We start from the raw sequence: 26276 nt of genomic DNA, 5'->3' as shown, positions 1-26276 counted from the left end.
CCTCAGAAGATTGAAATTTCAGCTAGAACTGGTCAAAGGTGGGAAACTTCTCAGATACTTGCATAAAACCTAGAAGAAAAGATGTCAGATGTGGGAGGAGGCCGTCAAATGAAGAATAACAGAGCTGGAAGGGCCCTAGAACATACAACATGGAATGTCAGAGCTAGAAAGGATCTCAGTACATAGAATATGGATTATCAACACACCTAAGGGGGGATGTGGTCTTAGAACATTAAGCAGAGAATGTCTGAGCTAGACACAGAAAAAGAGAACATCAGGGCTGGGCGGGACAGTCACCAACTCCAAATGCCTCATGTGATGGGTGAAGGAGCAGCTGCTTCTAAGACCAGGATCTTAGGGGTGAAAGAACCTAAAGGCACGGGACGGACAGAGAAGGTTAGAATGGGCACTCTGAGCCAGCACCTAACGTCTCACCTGACTGACTCTTTGCACTTGTTTGCCTGCATTCATTCACAGCCTTGTTCTTTATACTATACCCCCTGTGACTGTTAAACCTTCCAGTAACCAGATGCCTTAACCCAGCAAAATTGTACCATCTCCCTTAATCCCCTTGGGAGGTGCTTGAACTAGGACAGTTTCCATTGCTTGAGATAGAGGAGTGCAGGGCCCTCCTCCCTCCTTGCATTCTCTAGGCTGCTGGCCCTTCACAGGCCATCAGTCTCCTCCAGGTCACTGACATTCTCTCTGTCTCTGTCTCTGTCTCACTGTCTCTGTCTGTATGTCTATGTGTCTCTGTCCCTCTGTCTGTCTCTGTCTCTCTGTCTGTCTTTCTGTTTGTCTCTGTCTCTGTCTGTGTGTCTGTCTCTGTCTGTCTGTCTGTCTCTTTGTCTCTGTCTCTGTGTATGTCTCTGTCTCTTTGTGTGTCTGTCTTTCTGTCTCTGTTTCTGTCTCTCTTTATGTCTCTCTGTCTGTTTCTGTCTCTGTCTCTGCCTTTCTGTCTGTCTCTCTGTCTCTGTCACTCTGTGTGTATGTTTGTCTCTCTCTTTCTGTCTCTGTGTCTCTGTCTCTCTCTATCTCTGTCTGTATGTCTCTGTCTGTCTGTCTCTGTCTCTGTCTTTTTGTGTGTGTCTCTGTCTCTGTCTCTCTCTCCAGAAAACCAGCCTGGAGTTCTACATTGACATCCACGCACACTCTACCATGATGAACGGCTTCATGTATGGCAACATCTTTGAAGACGAGGAGAAGTTCCAGAGACAGGCCGTCTTCCCCAAGCTCCTGTGCCAGAATGCTGAAGACTTCTCCTTTGTAAGCTGCCCTCTCCTGCCCTGCCCTGAGGTCCCTGCTTATCTCCCATCTTGGCCTTCCTCTTCCTCTCTCTTCTTCAGTTCAGTTCACATTCACATAAGTGTTCATGCCCATCCTGGGCTGAGCCCTGGCAGGGGATGGGGGTGAACACTGTTGGAGAGGATGGGTCTGGGCAGGGAGGGGGGTAGACCTGAGGAGCCCACAGTAAGCTTAGCCATCTTCCCTGGCCACTTCCTGGGACTCTGGCTCAGCTCTGAAGGACCCATGTTTTGAGAACATGAAGGTCTTTTGATCTTCCTGATGGGGGTTGTGGGGGCTGTGTGAGAAGAGATTGGCTACTGATGCAGGAAGAGTGGTCTACTTACGAGACCTCGAAAGGAGAGTGACTCCGCCCTCCGGTGGTCTCTCTCTTCCAATCTGCTGAGTGGGTGGGGACTCTGAGAGCTTCTCTCTTGGACAAAGACTTAAAATATAGAGAACAGTAACAGTAATTGTAATTTAAAGCATCAAAACATGACATGCATTCTGGGATTGAACAGCCATTTCACCTTCGCCTTCCTTTAAAGCCCAGCCCAGAAGGAGAAACAGGTTTTGGAAGAAAGAAGATGAGGATAGGTTTTGGACCCTGTTTGGGATTGCTACAGGGGGATGTGGGGGGAGATGACCTGGAGGCATCTGGAGATGCAGAGTTAGAGCTTGGGAAAGAAGTCAGACATCCAGATCTAAGAGGCATCTGCATGGAGGTGGTCATTAATGCCATGGGAGCAAATGAGAGTTCTATAAAAGTGAATCTAGAGTGAGGGAAGAGAAAAGGCTGGGGGAAAAGGCTATTGAAGGAGCAGGACATAGGGACAAGGAGGAAGAGGAGGAGGAAAGGGAAGAGGAGCACATACTTCATGGGTCATATGATAATCAAGGGATACAATCTCTTTAAAGCTCTTTGCAAACTGAAAAGCACTGCATAAAATGTTGCTTATTATTATGATTATTATTCTCTTTAACCTCAGTTTCCTCATCTGTAAAATGAAGAGGATGTTATATGAACATTAAGGGACTTTCTAACTTTAGGTACCTAATGAAGAATTTAGTTGTTAAACTCATGGGTTTTTAGACACTTGTTTAGAATATAAACTCATTTGTAGGATCTTATAGAGGATGATAGAAGGTTTTGTAATGTCACCTCATAAAACAGAAAGCGTAGGAAGAAAAATCGACCTGAAAAAAAGGTTAGTAAGAGATTCAACTAAGGAACTTCACCACAGGGCATTTAAGGATGAACCTGGAAGGTCCCCAAACAAATAAAAGGTGGAAAAGATCTGCAAATGTATTTATAAGTCCTTTTCACTATTAAGGACCGTGGAGTCAACAGACTTGAACTTCAGTAGATGTTGAGAGCTGGGATAGACTTCAGCATCTGTCTGGGCCAATCTATGCACAAATGGGTCCCCATTTTAACTTCCCTGTTAAGGGGTCATCCAGTCTCTGCTTGAAGACCTTTGAGGAGAGGAAACCCATTTCCTCCTGAGGCAATTCATTCCACTTTTGGATACCCCAACTGTTAAACTGCTTTTCCTGAAATCAAGCTTAAATTGTCCTCTCTGCAATTTGTATCCATCATTCCTGGTTCCGTCCTCTGGAGACTAATGGAACAAATCTCACCCTTATTCCGTGTCAGCCCCTCAATTACTTAGACACTGTCATGTTCTCCCTGAACCTTCTCTTCTTCTGACTAAATATCCTTATAAGTCATGGACTCATGACTTCTTGGTTGTCCTCCTCTGAACACTTTCCAATTTATCATAACCTTATTTAATGATCTGATCATTAGTATCAGGGAGGTGCTCACCAAAAGTATTTGCCATTGACATAGAGGAGAGATGGTGTAGTGTTTAAGTCAAAGAATGGTTTTCTACATATCAGGGGTTCTTAACCTAGGGCCCCTACACTTTATTTAAAAAATATTTTGGTGACTATATTATTAGTCCTTTGAAACCTATGTATTTTATTGTATGCATTTGAGCACATTATTCTGAGATGGGGCCCATACATTTCACTAGCCTGCACAAGGGATCTATGACACAAAAAGGTTAAACATCCTTGTGTCTAGATAGCAAGGTCTAGAGGCTTCAGATATTTCTGTTTAAGATGACATTGTCCTGGTTGTATCAAACCCTGGAATATTTTATAAAAGAAATGAATGAAAGAGAAAGAAGAGGGGCTAGTGATATGGGGAAAGCAAGGGATGACTGGTGGGCAGCTCACATATTCCAGTGGGATCCTTCCAGTGGCAAGAGAAAAGGGGGAAACCCCCAGCTTCTTGGTTGGACCCTCTGTGACAAAAGAGGACAAGAGAATGGGGCAGGTAAGGGTGGGTCAGGATCTGTCACTGAAGGAAATGTCTACATTGGTGAACTCCCAGGTTCATGTGAATAAGTTGACAGTAGGTGAGGTAATTTGCATGTTTTCTCCCCCATTAGACTGTAAGCTCCTTGAAAGCAGGGACTGCTGTCTGCCTTTCTCCATGGCCCCAGCACTTAGCACCGTGCCTGGCACATAGTAGGTGCTTAACAGATGCTTGCTGACTTGACTTTGACTTTTGAGAAAAAGAAAAGGTTTGCAGGTCCACGGGCAGACCAGGAATCAGAAGCACCATCCTCATCTCACCCCTCCATCATCCAAAGGGAGGTGGGGCCTCCCCGGGGCAAAGGACAATTTTGTACACGCACTTTCCCCACACCTGTTTTACCCTCAAATCCAACCAAGAGCCAGTTTCTTCAGGTCCAATGCCAAACCTGTTACTTCTTCCTTTTCTATCTATGGTGAAGAAGCATTTGTGCCCAGCCTGTGGCGGAGCCCTCCAACCTTGGACTGCTCTGATCCGCCACACGTTGACCCTGACACAGTCATGTCATGTGGGTCCTCTTTGAGCACAAAGGACAACCCCCATCCAATCTAGAATATTAGACACCATACTGATTTGTAGATGAAGAAATTGAGTCTCAGAGAAGGGAAGTATCATACTCAAAGTCACACAGCACGCAGTTGACAGCCAGATCCTCTGAACGGTGTTTATTTTGCTCCCGCCCCCACCTGCCCTCACACCCCCCTCCCCAGCCCCAGCTCTCCCAGTTCACTGGCCTGACATGAGAATGATTAGCCTCCTTTGTCTCCCCACAGTCCAGCACGTCCTTCAACCGGGATGCAGTGAAGGCAGGAACCGGCCGGCGCTTCCTGGGAGGCCTGTTGGACCACACCTCCTACTGCTACACCCTCGAGGTGTCCTTCTTCAGCTACATCATTGGGGGTACCACGGCAACTGTGCCCTACACCGAGGAGGCCTGTATCCTTTCCAGGGCTGCCTGCACCTGTGGGCGGGACCAAGGACCCAGACCAGGTGGACCCCATGTTTCACCTGGGTAAAGGGCTGAGCGTGAGAGGAGAATGCTTGTGCCTGTGGGAGGTTGTGAGAGCCCACCTAGTGATGATCTGAAGGCTACCTTACTCGCCCCCAAAAACACACTGGTTTTGCGTGAGTCAGCTGAGCTTGGCAGGAACTGCCCATCACCAAAGTTCCTAGACCTGAGGTCACTCTCCTCCCATCTCCTCTGCTCTCCCCCTCTCTCTTCTCCTCCCATCTCCACTCCATGCCTCTCCATTCCTCTCCCTCCCTCCCCCCCCCTCCCCTCATTCCCCCCTCCCTCTCCTCTCTCTTCCCCTGTCCATCTCTTTTCCTCTCCTCTCCTCCTGTCTCCTCTCCTCTCCCCCTCTCTCTTCTCCTCCCCTCTCCCAGGTCTTCCCTCTTTCCCCTTCTATCTTCCCTCAGACGCTCAGAGTTAGAAGACAGCTCAGAGGCCTCTAACCCTCCCCACCCCAACTCTCAGCCTAATTGAAGACCTTTTTCAGAGCAGCCTAAGATCACCTCAGCTTTTTAGCTGCCCTTTCTCCCCGCTGATTCATGGGAAGTTTGTGGCCCACGATGACCCTCAGATCTTCATCAGACACCTGCTGTCTAGCTACATCTCTCCTGTCCTATCCTTGCAAATTGGCTTTTTGAACCCATCATCTCTTTCTGAAGGGCGCACTGCTGATTTACAAACTCTGCGCTGTACCTGCGTGGAAATAGCCGCCTTCTGATGCAGTTCATTCTCCATCCCCGCTTCTCTCCTCTGGTCAGTCTCCAGCTCATCACTCTCCTTTCCAAAGGGAAAGGTCATAGACAGAGATACAAGCACGGGGTATGACATCTGTGGGCATATCAAGCCCAGGATGCGTTTAGGACCAGACACAAGTTCCTAGTGGCCACCCACGAACAGCCTTAGCACTCGGCAATATCTCCATCCCTGGCCATCTGCTGGGTTTCCATGGCAGCCAGAGGCACGGGTACCAAGGCAGACAGTCAGTGATATACAATGACCTCAGGGCACTGTAATCTACCACATTAACAGTCTTCCATGTTATGACTGTAAACTGGACCGCCTCCAATCACGCCTGGTGACCTGGGAGCTGGGGATGGTCAGGGGCCTGTCTGAGGTCTGCTCCTCCACGATGGGCCTCCAAAATAATGACTCAGGGTCCTACTGAGCTAAAGGTCTTTAGGAGCCCTTTCCACCCAAGAATTCTGCAAGGTGTGTCCTAGGATCAAACATCAGAAAGAGATCCCATGGCCATCAGAGCCAACCATCTTGTTTTGTACCTGAAGACGTACAGATTCCTCTTCAGGCCTCTGTCCACATCTTCTAAGCTCCTGAAGGACCAAGGTCAGTTCTTCTTCCCTTCTCTATCCCCTCCCTCAACACAGGGCCCACGGGAGGCTGAGAAATGGACGTAAATGGCCTGGGTCTCACCTTAATTGATTTTATGACTTTGGATATTCAGCCTTCTTTTTCTAGGTCTTTGGTTTCCATGGATAAAACGAAGACAAGTGAGGGTCTCTAATGTCCCTCTAGGCTCCACCATTTCTTGTTCTAAAGCCCCTCCCAGCTCCAACATTCCCCACTCTAAAGCCCCTCCCAGACACTGACGTTCTCTGGCTCTTTGGATGACTCTGTAAATGAAGAGAAGGGTGGAGGTAGAATCCCAGGCCTTGGCAACAGATTGGATGCGTGGCATGATCCAGAGAGAGGAGTCAGAGATGGCAGCCGCGGCCCATGAGCCTGGGTGACTGGGAGGATGGTGGCGCCCTTGACGATAATGGGAACATGAGGAAGAGAGAAGAGTTGGGGAGAAACAGAAAGAGTTCTGTTTTGAAGAGGCAGGCGCCCCAAGGAGGTCATTGAGGACGTCATCCCCTCCCTTCCCATCACTAACGTGGAGTTGAGAACATAGGAGCAGAGGGACAAGATGGGCTACCCACCCTGACTCAACCTCCCCCTTCTAGGGACAAAAATAGCATCAGTTCTGAGAACAAGTCATGATAATTCCACTCATTCAATGCCACAAGCCTTTATTAAGTGCCTACTGTATGTAACGCCCTGGGGGCCACACTAAAGGAGATGCAAAACTGGGATGGGACTTCTCCCTCCCCCTTTCGTCTTCATAGTCTTGTAGTAGATTGAGAATGGCTGACATTGGTATCGTCCTTCAAGGCTTACAAAACACTCTACGGATGTCATCTCATTTCATCTGAGGAGTCAGGGCCTGGGGCTGATCATGGGTCTCATTATCCTCATTCCATGAAGGATAAAGGAGGAGGTGAACTTGGCCAAAGTCACCCAGCAAACCCTGGGTTCCGGCCCCCCAGACTGGGATCCTTCCTGCTCTGCTAGGCCCCATCCGGGGGAAAGCTTTCCTGGCCATTGGCTGGATTGGGTAATGAAGGCCTTCCCTGGGGGGAGCCTGGGGCAGCTCTAATTAGGCTTTGTTAAAATGCTGATTAATAATGGCCTGGGCAAGATGGATCATGGCAGTGTCCTTCCAGCCTTCTTCATTGTAATCTGTGGCAGCCTGGGTTTGATTAATGTGTAGTTAACAAGGGCATGTGCAAATGGGGAGGAGGCCACACTAGGGCCTTCATTGGGAAATGCCCCCAAATATGGGCTTGGGCTACAAATGCCAATGGGAGGGGGCGTCTTGTTTTAGGTTGTCAGGCCCTGCCAGGCATCAGCATGTGGCGTACATAAAAAGAGTCTGGGATGGAGTCTGGACTCTGGAACTAGCTCGCCCTGCAACCTTGTGCAAAGACTTCCCCTCTCAGGCCTTAGTTTACTCCTCTATAAAATGGGTCTGGAATAGGATAATGAACAAGATATTCTCTAAGGACATACCCAGCTCTGACATTCCATGCTTTAATGCCCCCAGCTCTGACATCCCCTATTCTAAGTCCCCACCCAGCTCTACCATTCCCTGTTTTAAGGCCCCTCCTACCTCTGATATTCCTTGTTCTCAGGCCTCTCCCAGCCCTGACATCCCCTGTTCTGTACTCCTCTGGGTTGGATGATTGATTTTTGCCCCACCTCTGCCCCCTGGAGAGGAACCTCTGCCTTTTTCTGCCCCTGCACTGATTTCTTTCCTCCTCACACTCTGTCCTCAGTCCTGGTCAGAGCTCATCTGCAGTACCAAGCTCAGTGTGGGGCATCAGAGCAAGTTAAAGAAATACTGATAAGCTGGCAAGTGTCCAGAGGGGAGCTACCAGCACAGTGAAAGGTCTGCAGTTCAGGGCCTGGGAGCACTAAAAGAACTAGGGACATTTATCGCAGAGAAGAGAAGAGCCTCAGAGAGGGCTGGAAAGGCTGCCTGGGAAGCCACGTTGGCCTTGTTCCGCTTGGCCTCAGACAGCAGAACCGGGAGCAATGAGTACAGAAGACGTCCCTGCCCACAAGAAAGTCACAGTCCAGTGGGGGAGACGACACGCCAACAATTACGTATGAGTAAGATAGGTGCAGGCTGAGCTGGCTTCAAGGGTGCCTGGAAACCTTCTTTAGCTGGAACTGGAAGGAGGCCAGGAGGTTGAGAAGAAGAGGGAGGACGCTGCAGGCCTGGGGGAGAGCTCAGAGACCGAGGGTCTGATGTGGGGAGCAGCCGGGAGGCGTTGTCACCGTCCCGCCTCCCCCTCCTTGGAGGCCTTCCATCAGACATTGATGAGGCCTTGTGGGGACGTCAGAAAGGACATTCCTATTCAGGCGTGGGCATGGCTAGGGGCTGAGGTCCTCTCTAGCTTGGATTCCTTGACTCAGGAAGGAGCTGGGTTCACGGATGCTTTCCCATCCCTTCTCGGACTAAATCCTATGATTTATACATCGCTTGTAAGAGAAAACTGTTTCTGGAGTCTGAGGTCCGGTGTTCAAATCCTGCCACTTACTAGCTGTGTGACCCTGGACAAGTCACTTCACCTCTGGGCCTCAATTTCTTCACGTTTGTGAAAAGAGGGATTTGTCTGCTCCCACTCTGGACTGTGGTCCTGAGTGTATCGCCTAAGTTTTCCTCTCAGGAGCTTGTTGTCCCTCTTGCTCTTGTTGGCTGTGGGCTCTCCCTCTTGCTTCCCTTTGTCTGGCTGTTTGAAACCTGCCCTCTCTTTGGGCGCTGCCCATCTGTCTCTATCTCATCCCTACTCGCCCCTCCCCCGTTCTAGACCACAGTCTCTGAGGCTGAGCTCACCTGCATCTTTCTAGGATCTTTCCCCACACACTCCTCCTTACTGGATTTTGAATCTGTTTTAGCAGCCCCAGGCCCATTTTACAGATTTGAGACACCAAAGCAGGGGTGTGTGAAGCCAGCCGCACGGTGGCTAGGAGAAGGAAGGATTTAGCCGGGGAGCACTTGCAAGGGAGGGAAGGCCCTCTGTGTGTCTCCTGCCCTCTGCCCTCGGCCTTCCCTGGCACTGCGATGTCTATGACTCGTGAGGACGGCTGTGCGTGACTGATGAATTCGTCCACCCCCGTCACCAGCCAGAGATGAGTGGCCTTGGCCCGAGCCTCCGCAGCCATCTTTTGCCGCTGTCGGCCGTGTTAATTAGCTGTGGTAATTGGATACTTTGATACTCAGAGGGACTCAGTACAATCCAACTTCTCCCCTGGAAAGCCAACATCATCTTGGCATTTGGCAGCAGGGATGGCCGGCTGTCCTTCCAAAGGAGCCAGACGTTTGCTCTCTTGGAAGACGTCGTTGGAAGCGTTATTAGCCATGTACTGTGCAACAACCTCATCCCCATCCCAGCCCTTGGGGTGTTTGTGTGTGTGTGTGTGTGAGAGAGAGAGAGAGAGAGAGAGAGAGAGAGAGAGAGAGAGAGAGAGAGAGAGAGAGAGAGAGAGAGAGAGAGAGAGAGAGAGAGAGAGAGAGAGAGAGAGAGAGAGAGAGAGAGAAAGAGAGAGAGAGAAAGAGAGAGAGAGAGAGAAAGAGAGAAAGAGAAAGACAGAAAGAGAGAGAGAAAGAAAGAAAGAGACAGAGACAGAGAGAGAAAGAGAAAGAAAGAGAGAGAGAGAGAGAAAGAAAGAAAGAGAGAAAGAGAAAGAAAGAGAGAGAGGGAGAGAGAGAGAGGGAAGGAGGGGGGCCTGTTCCTGAGGTGAAGGGGAGCAGCGTTGGATTGGAGGGGGGGAGGTCTGTGTTCTAGTCTGTCCACAATACTCTGTGTGATGTTCAGTCGTGTCTGACTCTTTGTGACCCCATTTGGGGTTTTCTTGGCAGAGATACTGGAGTGGTTTGCCATTTCCTTCTCCAACTTATTTTACAAATGAGGAAACTGAGGCAAACAGGGTGAAGTGACTTGCCCAGGGTCACACAGGTAGTAAGTGTCGAGGCGAGATTTGAACCTGGGTCTTCCCTACTCCAGCCCGGCGCTCTATCCACTGCACTACCTAGATGCCCGCTCTGTGCTCTGTGTGATGAGAAGCCTGTAAACTCCTTGAGGGCAGGACTGAGTCATGTCTATCTTTATACCCCCAGGGATGAACAAGGGCCTTGCTCATAATAGGTTTTATTTTTTTTTCTTACTTATTTTGATTCTTCCTTGCTTTAAATCAGCAGAGGAAACTTCCAGTATGGAGCTCGCTATTCCAATGCAAACCAGCCCCCTTTTTTTCTGCAGCTCACAGGCTTAGAGAATAGTGTGGGCACTGGGGGTGGAGGAGGTTAAATGATCTGCCTAGGGTCACACAGTCAGTTTGTATTGAAGGTGGGACTTTGAACTCAGCCCCTCCAAACTCCACGTCCTGCCTCCTGTGTGTCATAGATAACAACAAAAACAACAATAACAATAATAATAACGATGAACATGATGAAAATGATGATAATGATGATGATGATGGTGACTGGTGTGATGGTTTTTTAAGGTTTGCAAAACACATACAGTTGTTCTCTTGTTCAGGCTTCCTCCAGCCCTGTGAAGTAGATGCTCTATACCTCCTTAACCTCATTTTTACTTATGCTCTAGGAAGGCTTCCTGGAGGAGGAAACATTTCAGTTGGACTTTTTTGGGGGGGAGATTAACAAAATAAAATGATAAAAAATAAAATTATTTTTAAAACTCTCTAATGGTAAATTGTCACAGCAGGGCTCCCAAACAGATGAGATCCCCTAATCCCTAACTTTGATAAGTCATAGCAGGAACAATCAGCAGTGACTGGATTTATAAACACATTTATAAAATTAACAGTAAATCAGTACATTCACTTTCTTAAAAGCTTTACAAAGTTCGTTACTGACATCACTTATCATCACATGATAATTGTATCTCGGCAGCACCACTATAATAATCATTTATCATAATAAGGGGAAAATAAGGGGAAATAAAGTTAAGCCAAGTTGACCAACCAGGTGACTGCGTCTGACAGTGCAGTAACTAGTTGATGCCACAGTGGATGGAGTACCTGCAAAATCAGGAAGGCCTGAGTTCAAGTCTGGCCTCAGATACTCACTAGTTGTGTGACCCTGGGCAAGTCACTTAATCTCTAATTGCCTCAGTTTCCTCATCTGTAAAATGAAGACTTCTGCAGGTTGTTGTAAGACTGAACTAATATACTGAAAGCTTTTTGTAAACCTTAAAGCACTATATAAATGCTAGCTTTTATTAGTAGTAGTATGCAGCATTCTTCACCCATAGCCTTCCATCTCACCACTGAGAGGAGGGAAATGTGTTTTATCTTCTGTTCTTTGGGACCAAGATGGGTCGTTGCAGTTGATCTGATTTCAGCTGCTTTCCCTTTAGGTTACATGTTGTAGCCACTGAGTCTGGTTTTCTCCTGGATCTGCTCCCTCTGCTCTGTGCCTGGGTTCTAGTTTTCTGCATTCTTCATAGTCGTCATTTCTATGGTGCAGTAATATTCCCTTCCATTCATAGACCATACTTTGTCCAGCCATTCCCCGACTGATGGGCAGCAACTTTGTTTCCAATTCTTTGCTGCCACGAAAAGTGGTGCTGTGAGAAGTCCTTCCCTCCCCTTCCCTTTCCTGTTTCATTAGGTGGTGAGCTCTGCATCACTGGAGGTATTCCAGCAGAGCCCTGGCAGATGGAGAGTGTTGTAGCACTGGCCGGAAGATTTGGATAGCTCATTTTCAGTAGTACTTTCTGTATACTTATTAAAGCTTTTTCCTCACTCCCAACAATCCTGCATACTATATAATGAAGGCATACCCATCTTGCAGAGGAGAAAACTGAGGCTCAGAAAATAAAAATGATGGCTAGCATTTATATGTGTGCTTTAAAGTTTGCAAAGCCTTTTACACGTGTGATCTCATTTGGCCCCCACAACGACCTTGGGAGGAAGGAGCTTTTATTATCCCCATTTTGCAGATGAGAAAACTGTGTCTGAGAGCGGCTAAGTAACTGGCCTTGGTCACACAGCTCGTTAAGCATCTGCTCAGAGCTCCTGAACCCCAAGTCCAACGCTGTCCGTTGAGCCACCTAGTGCCAGAAAAATGAACTGACACAACCCGCAACCATAGTGAATTCTAATTCTAAGCCTCTGTGACTCTGGTTCCGAGATAATAGCACTCTATTTCTGAGATTTTTATAGATTGTATGATTCTAAGGTTTAGCGTCCAAGATTTGTTAGGTCTTTGGTTCTAAAACACGATGACTTTGCTTTTATAGTTCGGTGACTCTACGATTCTAAGATTTGATGTCTTAGTTTCTGCGATTCCAAGATTATATGTTTCTGTGAGTCTAAGATTTGGTGATTTTATAATTCTGAGAATCTAAGATTCTGTGAGTCTAAGACTTTTTTTCTACTGTTTGGTTATCTGATTTGTGTAAGTGTGCTCTGGCGTCACTTTTCCAAGACCAGACTGAGACCTTTGTCCCTCAGGGTTCTAGGGCACCCTTAGGAATTTAGATGTATTGCTGCTGTTCAGATGGGTCCGACTCTTCATGACCCCATTTGAGGTTTTCTTGGCAAAGATACTAGAGTGGTTTGCCACTTCTTTCTCCAGCTCATTTTTACAGATGAGGAAACTGAGGCAAACAGTTTGAAGTGACTTATAGCTAGTAAGTGTCTGAGGCCAGATTTGAGCTTATGAAGGTGAATCTTCCTGACTGCAGGCTCTATTCACTGCACCACCTACCTGCCCTAATTCGGAGGTATCTCTTCTTAAATATCATCAAGTCAAGACCCCATCAGCTGTGTTCCCCTACATCCCCCCCTACTGGGGACCAGTGACTAGAGTGATTGATTATACCTCAGTTCCATTTAATTACACAACATCATTTAGTTTTTACAAAGGGATATTTACCTCAAACATATAGGGGGCAAAAGAACAAACATTTCTCCTAATACTTTGGGAACCATCTCATTCTCTGGAGGGAAAAGCCTCCAGCTTAGCTTAATGCCTGCAGAGCGTTTGTCCCACCAAGCCCATATGCAAAGGCAGCATCACTTTGGGATGAGTTCCCTTTGCAGCTCCCTCTGGTCTGGGTTCTGCAGGCCATTCCTGAAGGTGGCCCCTGGCTCCTCGGGACATCAAAGCTTCACTGGATGCAAACCAAGTCTCTGAAATGCCAAGACGCCCAGATGCCCTCCTGACCTTTCCACACTCACAAGGTCAGAGATTCTAATGCCTTCACCTACAATGAGAAGGAACAAGTGCAGAGGCCAAGGCGTGAGGCCTGTTTCTCTGGGCCGCGTAGCCTTGATGGGGAAGAGATGCCAGCACCGCTCCCCGAATAGCATCGTCTCTCACCAAGTGCCACAGATGAAATCCGACCGTGAGTGCAGCCAAAAAATAAAATGGCGGAAGGGCCAAGGCTGAGGATGATGAAGTCTTGAGGAAGACGCCCCCCCTTTCAGTGACAAAACCAATCCCTGAGCCTCCCATTCACTGCTTGGTTAGCGGACAGGATCCAGTCACAGACCATCTCCTCTGGCCTCACAGTCTCTCTGAGGTGCTTCCATTCCAACTCCTCACAACCTCCCAGGAACAGCTTCCCAGCACCTTAAGCGGGGAAAGCCCTACCAGAGGCATCCTGAGCCCGGGCTAGGGGCCAGGCCAAGCCACTTTCAGATTCAGCGTTCCTAGCTTCATTGTGAACTTGGTGATTCCATCATTCTAAGACTCCGGGATCCTGTGAGCTGAAGATTTTATGTTCCTTAGATCGGATGACTCTGTGCGTCTGTTTATAAGATTTGGTACTCTTAGCAGTCTAAGATTTTGTTTCTAAAACTTGATGATCCTCTGATAAGATGTCAGAGAGTCTTTGACTCTAAGAGCCAGATTCTGATAGAACAAATTAGAAGATGGGAAGAGGAAATCACCTTCAGAAAGAAGGCTCATTTCTCTCTCTCTCTCTCTCTCTCTCTCTCTCTCTCTCTCTGTCTTTCTGCCTCTGTCTCTCTCTCTCTGTCTCTCTCTCTCTCCTCTTCCATCTCTCTCTCTTCTTTTCTTTCTCTCTTCCCTCATCTCTCTCCCTCTCCTTCTCCCTTCTCTCTCTCTGTTTTGTTTCTCCTCTGCTTCCTTCTGTTTCTCTGTCTTTCTCTCTCTCTCTTTGTCCTTTCCTTTCTCTCTCACTCTCTTCTCTTTCTCTCCCCTCTCTGTTTGCTGCCTCTCCTCTCCTCTCTCTCCCTTCCCCCCTTTTCTCTCTATCCTCTATCTCTGTCTTTCTGTTCTGTTTCTCCTCTGCTTCTCTCTCTCTCTCTCACCTCTCCCTGGCCTCTCCCACTGTGCTGATGGGCAAATATTTATCCAGTGTTTATTCTTGGATTTTTTTTTCTTCTTCATATCAGTTGAAAATTCTAAAAATATATTCCCACGCAGCAGGAGAGCGGCCTCTGGCCGTTAGAAGGAGGCGAGCCGAGCTAACTAAAAATGCCATCAATTATGGAGCCAGGGCCCAGGTGGGAAGACAGAGTCAATTTCCAAAGTCATAGAGAACTGCGGATGGGAAAAGGACTAGCGGAGGATGTCAAATTGCAAGTGGCAGGGGTGGGGAGGCATCAAGAATGAGGAAGAGAAGAGATGAACGTCCCTCTTGTGTAAGAAGTGGATTTGAGACAGACAGATGGGCTGTAAATACTGTCTCCACCCCAAGGACACCTAGCAGAGGAGGCAGCTTGCTGATTGAAGTGGGGCTGGCATAGAGGCAGGTCCTACGTGCCAGGGCCAAGGTGGCAGCTTCTGGGAGTGAGAGAAGGTCCCTGCATGCCACCAGGGGCTGGGACGGGCTACAGGTGTGGACCAGGGCTGTCTTCTGGACTCAGGAGGCAGGGAAACCTGAGACCAAATGGTCCAACCCCATCCCTTGGCAAAGGAGGGAACCCAGGCCTTGACCTTGCCCAAGGTCATATCACTAATAAACGGCAGAGCCCAAATGACCTCGAACACCGATCTCCAGTCCTAAAGGAAAAGGCTTCTTTGTAAAGTAATGAGACCCAGCTAGGCTCAGGGCCCTGGCTTGTCTCTGGGGGAGGGCATGGGGCGCCAGATGACAGCCCCCTCTTCCCCCATCTAGAATGTGATTGATGAAAAGGAGACATCAGGCAAAAGGAGGTGACAGGCCCGTAAGCCGAGCTTGCTATTGAGCCCTGGCTCTAAGTCCAAGGCCTTAAGCCCAGCTGTGCTCCATCTTAGCCTTGTCACCTTGGCCAAGGCATCTGCCTCAGTTTCCTCCTTTATAAAGAGAACCTAATGATCCTTAGGGAGCCTTCCAGCCCAACACTCTTACTAGGCTCACACTCTTCTTTCCTCAGAGTCCTTCCCTGTGAGATTTCCACTTTCTTGCTTTGGGGGGAGCAGAAAGCTAGGAGAATACATCTCAGCAGGTCTAGGAACTGAGAGTCTGAGGCCCAGAGCTGGGCAGGCCTCAGAGGCATCAGCCCCACTGGATATCACTGACCTAGAATCAAGGGGCTCTAGAAAGCTACAGCACACCCTGATGGGTTGTTAGCCAGAGTCTTCTTGGAGATGTCTAGCAATGGGGAGCTCACTACCTCCTCAGGCAACCCAGGCCACTTTGGGGCAGGACTTTTTTCTGGATGTTACAGAGGGACAGAATTTGAGAGCTGGAGGGGACCCCCGAGGTAGGGATTTTTACTTATATCAGAAAGGAACCCCCACTGGAGCGCATCCAACAAGTGCTCTGTTATCCGCCCTCTGCTTGAAGACCCCAAGTGGTCCCGAAGTCCTTCCGTACAGTGACCCTCTTTTGGTCTCACTGCTTCCCTCTGGCGTAAAGCAGAGGAATCATAGAGGCCAATAGTTACTATGCCATCTCCCTTGTGTCTAGAGATTGTGTGGATCAGGGAAGGGGAAAGGGAATAAGCATTTATTTAGCACCTACTGTAAGCCTGGCACTGAGCTGAGGACCTTTATTGTTGTTTCAGACACACTTTTGTTTTATATCAAACACAGTGTTTTTAGTTACTTAATCGCTTAATGGATGAGTGGTAACAAAACTGAGTACTTTGAGAACTGGTCTTTAGAAGCAGCAGGACGTGCTTCTGATACATCCTGATTGTGTGACCCTGAGCAAATCACTCAAGGTCTTTGTGTCCCAGGGACATAAATGAGCTGCCCTCTGCCTCAGTGCAGGGAGATTCCATACAGGGAACTCCTCTATACAGATGGTCATAGAGCCAGACACATGTGTGTAGGTGTGTGAACATGAACATGTATATGAACATGCGTATATGTGTGAACACATGTATGTGTGTGATGCGTGTGAACATGTGTATGGGCTGTTCTTAGGTTAAAAAAAAACAGTTTGCATACAGAAGGCAAAGTGGTGGAGGGGACCGAATTCTGGATTTGTCATTAGGAAGACAATGACAAATTATATTCCCTATTTGGGCCTCAGTTTCCCCCATAATCTCTAAAGCTCTCCTAGCTCGTACATCCCCTGTTCTAAGGCCCCTCCCAGCTCTGACCTCCCCTGTTCTCAGGCCCCTCCCAGCTTTGACATTCTCTGTTCTAAGGCCCCTCCCACCTGACATTCCCTGTTCTAAAGCCCCTTTCTCCTGCCTGCTCTGCTTGGCAGAGTCTAAATGTTCATAGGCATAAAATTGCTGAGACAATATTTACGGAGACCGTGTTTTCGGAACTCAGATCTCAAAGCTGTCAGCCAGTAATAGATACCTTTTAAGCACTCATTATATGCCAGGCTCTGTGCAGTTCATCCACACCTGGTGGGTGGCGGCCAGCAGTTTCCCCATCAGTAAAATGAGGGGGGGTCATAGATTGGCTTTTGAACTCAAAGGGACCTTAGAGACCACCCAGCCCATCCCCTCATTATCCATAAGCTCTGGGGCTGCTCCAGTTGAGGGTCATGGAAAGCTTTCTGGAAGAAGTGACACCATGCTGGGCCTATCAGAAGGAGAAGGCTCTCAATGAGTTCTGTAGTGGAAAGAGTCCTAGCCTTGTAGCTGGGAGACCTGGCTGGAAGTCCCTCCTCAGCTGGATCCTAGAGGGGTCACCTTGGGCGAACCACTCACAGCTGAGCGCTGCCAGTTCCTTCTCTGTAATGGGCTAATCCTAGCATACCTTCCTCCTAGAGGGTGAAGAAAGTGCTCGGCCACCTTTGAAGCCCTCAACAAAGGTGAACTCTTATTATTCAGGGTAGATGAGGACAGGAAGGCCCTATGCTGGCATGGAGAATGCTGTTGGCAATTCACAGAAGTGGGAAAGAGAAAGATAAGATGAGATGCAGTTTGGCTGGAATACAGAAATCACGCTGGGGACGGACGGAGTCAGATAAAGGAGGTGGGAACTAGGTCGTGGAGGGCTTCACACGGCAGGCTGAGGAGACTCTGGGTTCACGGGAGAGGCAGAGAATGGGCTTGGACAATCGCCTGTCTAGGGCGGAGCCCACACTGGGCCAACTACTTGGGCAGCTGAGTGGATAGGTAGGAGAAGGGAGAGGCTGGAGGTAGGGAGACCAGTTTGGAGGCCGTTGCTGCAGTCCAGCTCCCCTTTCTATGTGGTCTTCTCCCTTTAGAATAATGTAAGCTTCTTGAGGGCAGGGACTGTCTTGTTTGCTTATGTTTGTATCCTCAGGGCTTAGCCCAGTGCCTGGTACATAGTAGCCACTTAATAAATACTATCTATCTGCTTATCTATCTCTGTCATCCACTTTTCTATTTACCATCTATCTATGATCTAATTCTAATCTCTGTCTTTGTGTACCTGTCTCTCTCTTTCTATTGCTATCATCTCTCTCTCTCTCTCTAACCTATTTAATGTCTACCTGTCTTTCTGTATCTATCTCTCTATCATCTGTCTTTCTATCTATCTATCTATCTATCTTTCTATCTATCATCTATCTCTCTATTTCTTTAACAGCTCCGGCCCCCTACCCCAGCTCGTATCTTAGCCAAATATGGTTCACTGGGTTAGGAGGAGGGAAAGAAACCTAGTGACCTTGGGCAAGTCATTTCTCCTACTCTGAACCTCAGTTTCCTCATCTGTTCAATGAGGGTGTAAAAGTGGAGGGCTTCTGATGTCCTGGTGGCCTCTCAGTCTGTCATCTGTGTTAGGACTTCTAGATCATGGAATCAGGGAATGTCTGAGGCAGAGGAGGGATTCAAGAACACTTAGTTCAGCCCCTCCCTCATTTTACAAAGGAGGAGACTGGGGCCTTGGGCACAGTCCCAGGGATTGAAATCTGGTTCAGAGACTTGAACGCCAGTGTTGTTTCCGAGGCTTGGATTAATTGGAGCCACCATTTACATGCACATTCCTGTTCTCTTTATAGCCTTGTCTCTGGCCCTGGGAGGTGTGTGCTACTTGGTATGATTATCCTCATTTTGCAGATGGGGAGACTAAGGCTCATTGAGACCAAGGGCTCACCTGAGGCCACAGAGATACCTGGGCAAGTGGACAGGACTCAAACCCGGATTTCCCCTGACTCCAGGCCCAGGGCTGTCTGCACCACAGCCCAGAAGAAGGGACCCAGTGCCCCCCCCATATGAATGTCTGCCTACCTGCCTCCCCCAAATCCTGGATATCTTGGCTCTCACCCCTTTTGGGTGAGCCCTGGAGTGTCCCTGAACCAGCCCTGCTTTGGGGAGTTGCCATCTTGGCTGAGCTTAGTGCAAAAACTAAAGGTTATGGTCTCGCAGCAGGGCCTAAATACTGGCTGTGACTGCCCCCCACTGCACTCTGCTCCCAGCTCCCAGTTATTTATTCCTGCAGCTTGGAAAGCCTCGCACAAAATTTATTTACTGCAAATGGGTCTGTTTGTTGGGGAAAGTGGGGGCAGTGAGGGGGAGGGATGGAGAGAACATTTTCAATTAAAACAACCTGTCTTTGGAAAAAGATTTAAGATACAGGGGAGACAGAAGCAACAGCTTCCGTGGCTAGGAGACCTTTTAAGCCTGGAGTGAGCGAGGCCCAAGATAAAGAAGAGGAGAATGTTTGGGGAAGGAAATGAGGATATCATCAATCCCAGAGTCTTCATCCTCAGAATCTGATGCATTTCCCTGTGAGTAGCTTTGGGTAAGGCCTAAAAACCCTCCAGTGACAGGGAACTCACCCCCTAACAATTCTGGCTGCATTTCGGAAGTCACAGTGTCTCAGGATGAGGAGGTTGTTCCGTCCTGTGCCCAGGCCAGGCCTCATCTGGAGGATGTGTGTCCAGTTGTGGGTGCCATGTTTTAGGAACAATGTTGGTAAACTGGAGATGGCCCAAGAAAGGCAACTAAGATGGGAAAGAGCCTTGAGCCTTCCTGACATACTCAGGTTGAAGGAACTGGGCATGTTTAGCAAGAGAAAAGAAGGCTCAGGGTGCCTTCCAGTATTTAAAGTATTGTTGTATATATGACATATAGCCTTGTTCCCTTGGCCCCAGAGGGCAGAAGCAGAGGCATGGGGGGGATGGGTTAGAGAGGAAGTTGAAAATGGACCAACTTAGGTTTGATGCCGGGAGGACCTTCCTGTGTGTTAGACGTGTTCCCAGGTGGAGCGGGCTTCTTCCCGGAAGGTCTTTGATCTCCGGCTGGATGACCACTTATCAGAGATGTGGCAGATGATTGGATTAGAGACCACTGAGGGTCGTTTCACTTCTCAGCTTCTGTGATTCTGTGATTGGCACAGTAGCTCAGACCAAACTGCTGGGCCCGAGTCTGCCCATGCTCAGTGGGCCGGGCAGCCCCAACCCCGTCCACGGCTCTGCCTTTCCTTTGAAACCTCTTTTTCTAAAAGGTTCCTTAACAAGAGAACACTCAGACATGAAGCTGGGGCGGAACGTGGCTCGGACCTTCATGGACTACTATCGCCTGAACCCCATCGTGGAGAAAGTGTCCTTTCCCATGCCCAGGCTCAGGTAAGGGAGCACGTAGAGAGGGGGTCAGCCTGGTCTGCTCTGACCCATGGCATCGGCCTGGGCGTGGCCAGCCCTGAGAGGAGAGGGGCCATCACAACAAGCATTCAGTTACTAAGCCCTTCCTGTGGGCCAGGTCCAATGCTAAGTGCTGGGGACCTACCCTCAGGGAGCTCACGGTCCAATGGGGAGACCTTAAAGGGCTCTGTCAGTGTCAGGGATCATGATGATAATTGCTGTTGTAACTATGATGATGAAGAGGGGAACAGTGACCCTTACTCCGCCCCCCTCGGCTCTGGGGAGGAGAGGGCTTTGAAAAAAAAAGTTAGAGTGTTGGAAATAGGAGCATGGTCTGCTGCTGGGCTCAGCAGAACTGGGTTCAGATCTGCCCTCTTTTGCTGACTCCTTGTGTGATCTGGAGCAAAATATAACAGCCTCAGTTTCCTCATCTGTAACATTAGTTGAAACAGATGACTCTTCAGGACCTTTCTGGCTCCAGATCCATAATCCTATTGTGTTCTTGCCTTTACCCTCCCTGGGCCTCAGTTTACCTGAGTACAATGAAGGGGTTGGACTCCATGGCCTCCTTTGACCATGATTCTGCCTTCAGGTCCCACCCCCAGTTCTGCCTCTGGAGGCTGAGACAGAATCCCCTGCTCTTTCCCCAGGCCTGGGCTTCAGCACATACACTGCCCTCAGGGCTGGCAGGGAGGTGGAGCTGGGGTCTGGCCCTGTGGCTTCTGCTGGGACTGTCCCCTCTTTCCTTCCCCCTCCCCCAAGAAGCATATGGTAGGACAGGGAACACTTCAGATTTTTAAAGATAAGTATGTGTTTCGCCTAAGAATTCATCTCTGCTGTTGTTTTTCCCATCTCTCTTGATAATTATGAGATGTCAATGGCAACCCCTGTGCCTGGCACATCTGGGGGGCTGGGGAGGGCCAGGGGACCACAGCTCCTTGGAACTGCCCGAGAGCTGGGCCAGGAGGCAAGGAGAAGAGTAACCACTACCCCACCCCACCTGTGTCAGCAGCATAGGCCATCTTCACCAGTACCTGGGCCAGTGCCGAGAAAGGCAGCTGGGGTTGGTAACTGGCCTCAGGTTCCTCATCTGGAAAATGGGGTGGTGTCCAGCTCTGAATCTGTCACTGCTAAGTAGGAACAAAGATGTTCTGAATATCACCCTCATTTTTCAAATTAAGAAATTCAGGCCCAGAGTCAGAAAGCAACATGCCCAATACAACAAACCGAGGAAGAATCAGAGGTGAGACTCCCACCCAAATTCAGATTTGATGAGCGTGCATTCTAGGATCTGATTAAAAAATAATGTCAAGCCACCCAGGGCCAAGCATCAAGCCCCAGGGAACTCCTGCCACAATGAAGCTGAATTACTAAGACCTACCCTTTGAGTCCAACCATCCTGAGTCCACCAGCCTTCCAACCAGTTCTGAGTCATCGAATGGTACTACCAATTTGCCCACATTGGATAGTCAACCAGCCAATGAGCATTTATTAAGCACTTACTGTGTGCCGGATACTCTGCTAAGCCCTGGAGATAAAAACACATAAGTCAAACAAACAGTCCCTGTCCTCAAGGAACTTCCACTCTAGTACACAAGAATCGTCTGAGATACATTATAAAAACTTTGCTTAAATTGAGATAAACTGCCTCTACCATTCCATTCCTAGAAAGTTCAGTAATCCTGTCCCCAAAGGAAATGAGGCGAGTCAGGGATGGCCTGTTCCTGAGGAAGCCCTGTTGGCTCTTTGCAATCCCCACTTCCTTTCTCAAGGTTTACCAATTGTTTTCTTGAATGATCTGTTTTAGAGTTTTCCCAAGAACCAAAGCCGAGCTCCCCAGTCCAGAGTCTGCAGGCACTGTCTTCTTCAGTTTTCTGAAGAAATTTTCTTTCTCCATTCCTTAGGACCTCTCCCATTTCCCATTGCTCTTTGTTTTAGAACCCAGTGATGTCCCTCATCTGGGCCAGATGACTTGAACTCATCAGGGCATCTGGGTGCTTCTCACCATCTCCTTCCTTATCTTGGCTATCCCCTGTTATTCATTTTTGTCCTTCACAAAGGTCCTTCTTGACCAAGAAAACAAGAAGAAAAAAATGAGCAGCATTTCCTTCTTCCTGTTGTCATCATCCCATCCTCTTTAAAGGTCTTCTCTCTCCTTTGATCCTCCTTTCCCCTCCCAATATAGATTTAAAAAAAAACCCTCAAAACCTTTTTGTTGTCCTTAGCTTCCCAGACTAACCTAATAGGTCATTCTGAGCATCAGGAACTGTAACACAATTTCAATGTAACTTTAATTTTACTTTTTTGTCAGTGAACAAGCACTAACTTTTTCTTCTTCCCACCTCCTCCATTGGAAAAAAAAGAGAGAAAATAAAAAACAAATTCCTGTAACATATGCAATAGTTAAGCAAAACTAATTCTTCCATTGGCCATGCATAAAAATATATGTCTCATTCTGTACCCTCACCTTTCTGCCAAGAGGTGATTAGCATGCTTTATTGCTGGACCTCTGGAATTGTTGTTCATTAGATTGGTCAGAGTTGTGCTAAATATTTACTTCAGTTGAGGCATGATAGATTTTGCTTCAGTCTCTTATTTTAGCTCTGTGTAGAGCTTTATATTCAAATGTGTTTCCTGCAAACAATATATTATTGGATTCTGTTTTCTAACCCATTCTGCTATCTTCTTCCATTTTATGATTGAATTCATGCCATTCACATTTACAATTGTAACCATTAATTGTGTATTTCTCTTCTATAGTCTATCATACTTTTCATTCTCTTGCTTTCCCACCACCTCTTTATAAAGAAAAAGAGGGTGATGAAAAAGTAGTGTGCTCAGCTCTAGGGTTCTAGATTTACTGCAATCAGTTTCCACTCCCCTGACCCTCTTCTCTTATCAGAGCCCAATCACAAGTTCAAGTTCTTATCTTGCCTGGGGAAATCTAATAAAAAGTCACTGAGTCATTCTTCCAGCCCAGATCAGCATGAAAAGACAGAAAGATTGATGGATATTTCAATGTACTGAAAATTTCATGTTCTGTGACTTAGGGTCCCTACCAACTTGGGCATTCTGTATTCTATCTTCTAAGTTGGTTATTCATTCAACATTGATGAAATGTTTACCATGTGGATTTTATTGAGCAGGGAGTGTAGCATGATCAGATCTACTCTTTGGGAAGATCGGTTTGACAGTTAAGTGCAGGATGGACTGGAGTGAGGAGGGAAACCAACCTCCAGGTTATTTCACTTGTCAAAGTGTGAGAGAATGATGATGAGGGCTCATGTCAGGGTGGTGGCAGTGTTAGAAGAGAGGAGGGAGAAAAATGAGAGATGCTATGGAGGTCTAAGAAGGTAAGAAGGCTCAGCCACATTGAATATATGGGGTAAGTGCAAGTGAGGATTGAGGTTCAGGGCCTGGGCGATTGATGGCGGTGCCCTTGCCTACAATAAAACCCCTCTCAGCACCAGCTTCCTGTGTTCTAAGGTCCCTTCCATCTCAGAACCCTTCCGAGTTAGAAATCTATGAATGCAGCCCCACTTGCAGCACACTGTTCTAGCAGCCAATCCAGAGGTCTGGTTCCAGGCTCAGTCTGGTTCCAAGCTCAGCCTGGTGCCCTCAATCATTGGGTCATGCTTTTCTCTCTGATTTGTTCCCTTTTGTAGGAAGGAAAGATCACCTCCCTTCAAGTACTCACATGTTCGAGCCCAAACAGGTTCCCACTCGGCCTTCAGAGGAGACAAGAAGAGCTCTTTCAATCACAAAGACCACTCCCAGTCTTCATAAAGATGCAGAGGATGCTGGCAGGAGTTGGGAGAGGGGTCACCCTTCCGAGCCAGCAGAGGCGAGAGTGTCACAAAGGAGGGTCTGGAGAGAGAAGCCCTCCTTCATTTCCCACATGAGGATTTCTGAAACGAAAAGTGGCCTGGAAAGAAAGGGGAGAATTGAAGGGGGTGGGGAAAGGACACACAAATTTCTATATTGATCCAAATATCAGCCAACCAAAAAGAAAAGCTATATACCTGACGCAAGAAAGGAGTGTGTGTATGTATGTATGTATGTGTATACTTACATACATGTATATGTGTATATTTATATACATATATACTTATTATAGACACATATATACATACATATGTATATATACCAAATAAACATACACTGAAAAATAATGGGATTACAGGCCACACTCGGGTTTTATATAAACCAAACTATGTCCTACACTTGGACAGATATGGTGGAAGTTTACTCCTGACTTTTCCTTTCACTGATAATAAATTGAATGCAGATCTTGGGCCCATTTGCTGCTAAACCAATGGAATTCAACTGATATTTTCTGTAGCACGATGACCCACAATCCCCAGAGCTGCACACAGAAGTCTCATCCAACTCTCTGGGCCTCCCTCTTTCTATAACATACAGCTTTGTAGTCACAAGACAATGGGTCAGCCCAAAGCAAATACTGGCCCAGAAGCTGTGGCTTTCCTCACTCCTCTCTCCTTCCTAAAGGCCTCAGCAGAGTCAGAGAGAGGCTGACATCCTTCTTAGGGCTAATGGCTCCAGCTGCTGCTGCCTGTCTGTCCTCCCAGCTCAGCTGACCTGGCTACCTTAGTGGGGTAAGAGAGACAAGGATGGGGCATGTCCCTCAGAGTAGCTATCCAGTGGGTCAATGGATCAAACTTTCCCCTTTCCTTCCAGAGCTTTTTAAAAGTTGTATATGTTGCTATGAATTGTTAGTTTCTTAAGCAAAGGATGCTGGCTACGGCGGCTTTGTTGACTTCTAGATGGAGCACCCTAGCATGAAGCTCCCTTCCCCCCAGCAAATGCTCCCCTGAAAGCTGCTACTGAGTTCCCTGGGAAGATGATTTCAAACGAGAATCCAAGATTGGTGGGCCCTTCCAACAGCTCTCTTGTTGCTTGTCTGTCGCTGAGTATCCTGAGATCTATGCATAACCTTAGCACAGACGGGGTCTGGCACCAGTGCCTGTATCCATACCGCACTGGTTGTATTCCATGGCAGAATGGGGGTGGCAGTGGGGGTGGGAAGGGATTGTCACTGGAAAAGATTGGAGAACAGGAGAAGAAACAATCCTTCCCACATACCCCTCCCCTGTGCCATGTTTGGAGGAGAGAGATGAATGACAACAAAAAATCCAAAGTCCCCTTCTCCATCCTCCTTCCCAAGGTGGTAGGGCTTAAGTGCTGGGTCTTTTTTTTCTGCCAGGAAAAGTGCCTTAGTATGATGAATGTAGCCTCAGCGGCTGCTGGCGGCTCCCTATCTGGGTAAGCAGCAAGATGAGTAATTGTGACAGCCGATAATTAAAATGACCTCACAGAGACACGGACTAGGAGACGTGCCAGGAAGCAGGGTGGGGCTTGGAGAGGGGGGCCTTTGAATTCAGGCTGCATTTGTGGACAGCTCCTGTTGGGCCGATGGCCCTGTATTTCTGTGGAAGATGTTCCAAGTTAGTTATAGAAATTGAGAGAGAAATTCCTTTTAAGTGTTTTCCTCTTGCATGATGGTGTTTAAACATTGATGCCAAGAGTCCTCTATTTATGGGCTCGAAAACACCTGGCTGTATGTGCAATCTGTCTCAGGGGGGCCTTATACTGGAGGAAGTGGAAATAAAGGGGTTTGTGCACCAGCTGGCTTTCCCGGGAGTCTTCCTTCCCTCGTCTCCTTCCTGTTGCTTTCATTAGCCCATCGATTCCTCCAATCATATTTAGAGTCCCCAATTAAGAAAGGGAGTGCCTTCCAACACTGCTGACAAACTTCTGGACAAGAGGCCTGTTCAGACCCCATTTAGAGGGTTATGTTTGGTTCAGAGTACTACATTTGGGGATGGGTGCTTATTAACTGGAGCATCCAGGATGTGGGAGAGGAGGCTTTGAACTTACCCATCCCTCCATCCACCCACCCATCCATTCATCCGTCCAGCATCCATCTGTCCACTCCTCCAGTCATTTACTAAATTCTTCCTGTGTTGAGAATTCTACACTAGGTACTGAGGGAGATTTGAAGTTCAGATGGCATGCCCTGCCCTCAAGAAGTGTTTAGTCTAGTTATAATAGGGTCAGATGAAGGAAATTAGTGTACTGTGTTGAGTCTAAAGGAGAGAGGACTCTTGGGAACATGGCAGCCATCCTCAAGCATTTGAGAGGCTGTCCTGTGCAGAAGGGATGGCTCCTGGAGACAGAGCCAGGAGATGAAGGTGAGGAGGGTGCCTCCAATGGAGGCTTAATGTCAAGAGCTCTCTCATAATCAGAGCTGAAAGGTTGAAGGCAGAAGTCAAAGGGTATTTCTCTCATTTCCAGG

General features: G+C 47.9%; 1 protein-coding gene across 1 annotated transcript in view; it reads left to right on the top strand.

The window, feature by feature from the left end:
- Positions 1-23746, top strand: part of AGBL4 (ATP/GTP binding protein like 4) — a 790143-nt gene extending 766397 nt beyond the window's left edge. Inside the window, exons 9-12 of the mRNA XM_027837968.1 lie at positions 1114-1266; positions 4444-4606; positions 19849-19945; positions 23626-23746. Of these exons, the coding sequence (XP_027693769.1) occupies positions 1114-1266; positions 4444-4606; positions 19849-19945; positions 23626-23746 (534 nt within the window). The remainder of the gene's footprint in view (positions 1-1113; positions 1267-4443; positions 4607-19848; positions 19946-23625) is intronic.
- Positions 23747-26276: the final 2530 nt, after the last annotated feature.

Source organism: Vombatus ursinus, unplaced genomic scaffold (genome assembly GCF_900497805.2).
Source record: "Vombatus ursinus unplaced genomic scaffold, bare-nosed wombat genome assembly UNPS02014825.1, whole genome shotgun sequence".
Taxonomy (NCBI): domain Eukaryota; kingdom Metazoa; phylum Chordata; class Mammalia; order Diprotodontia; family Vombatidae; genus Vombatus; species Vombatus ursinus.
The sequence above is the reverse complement of the archived record's forward strand: the minus strand, read 5'-3'. Positions and strand labels throughout refer to the sequence as shown.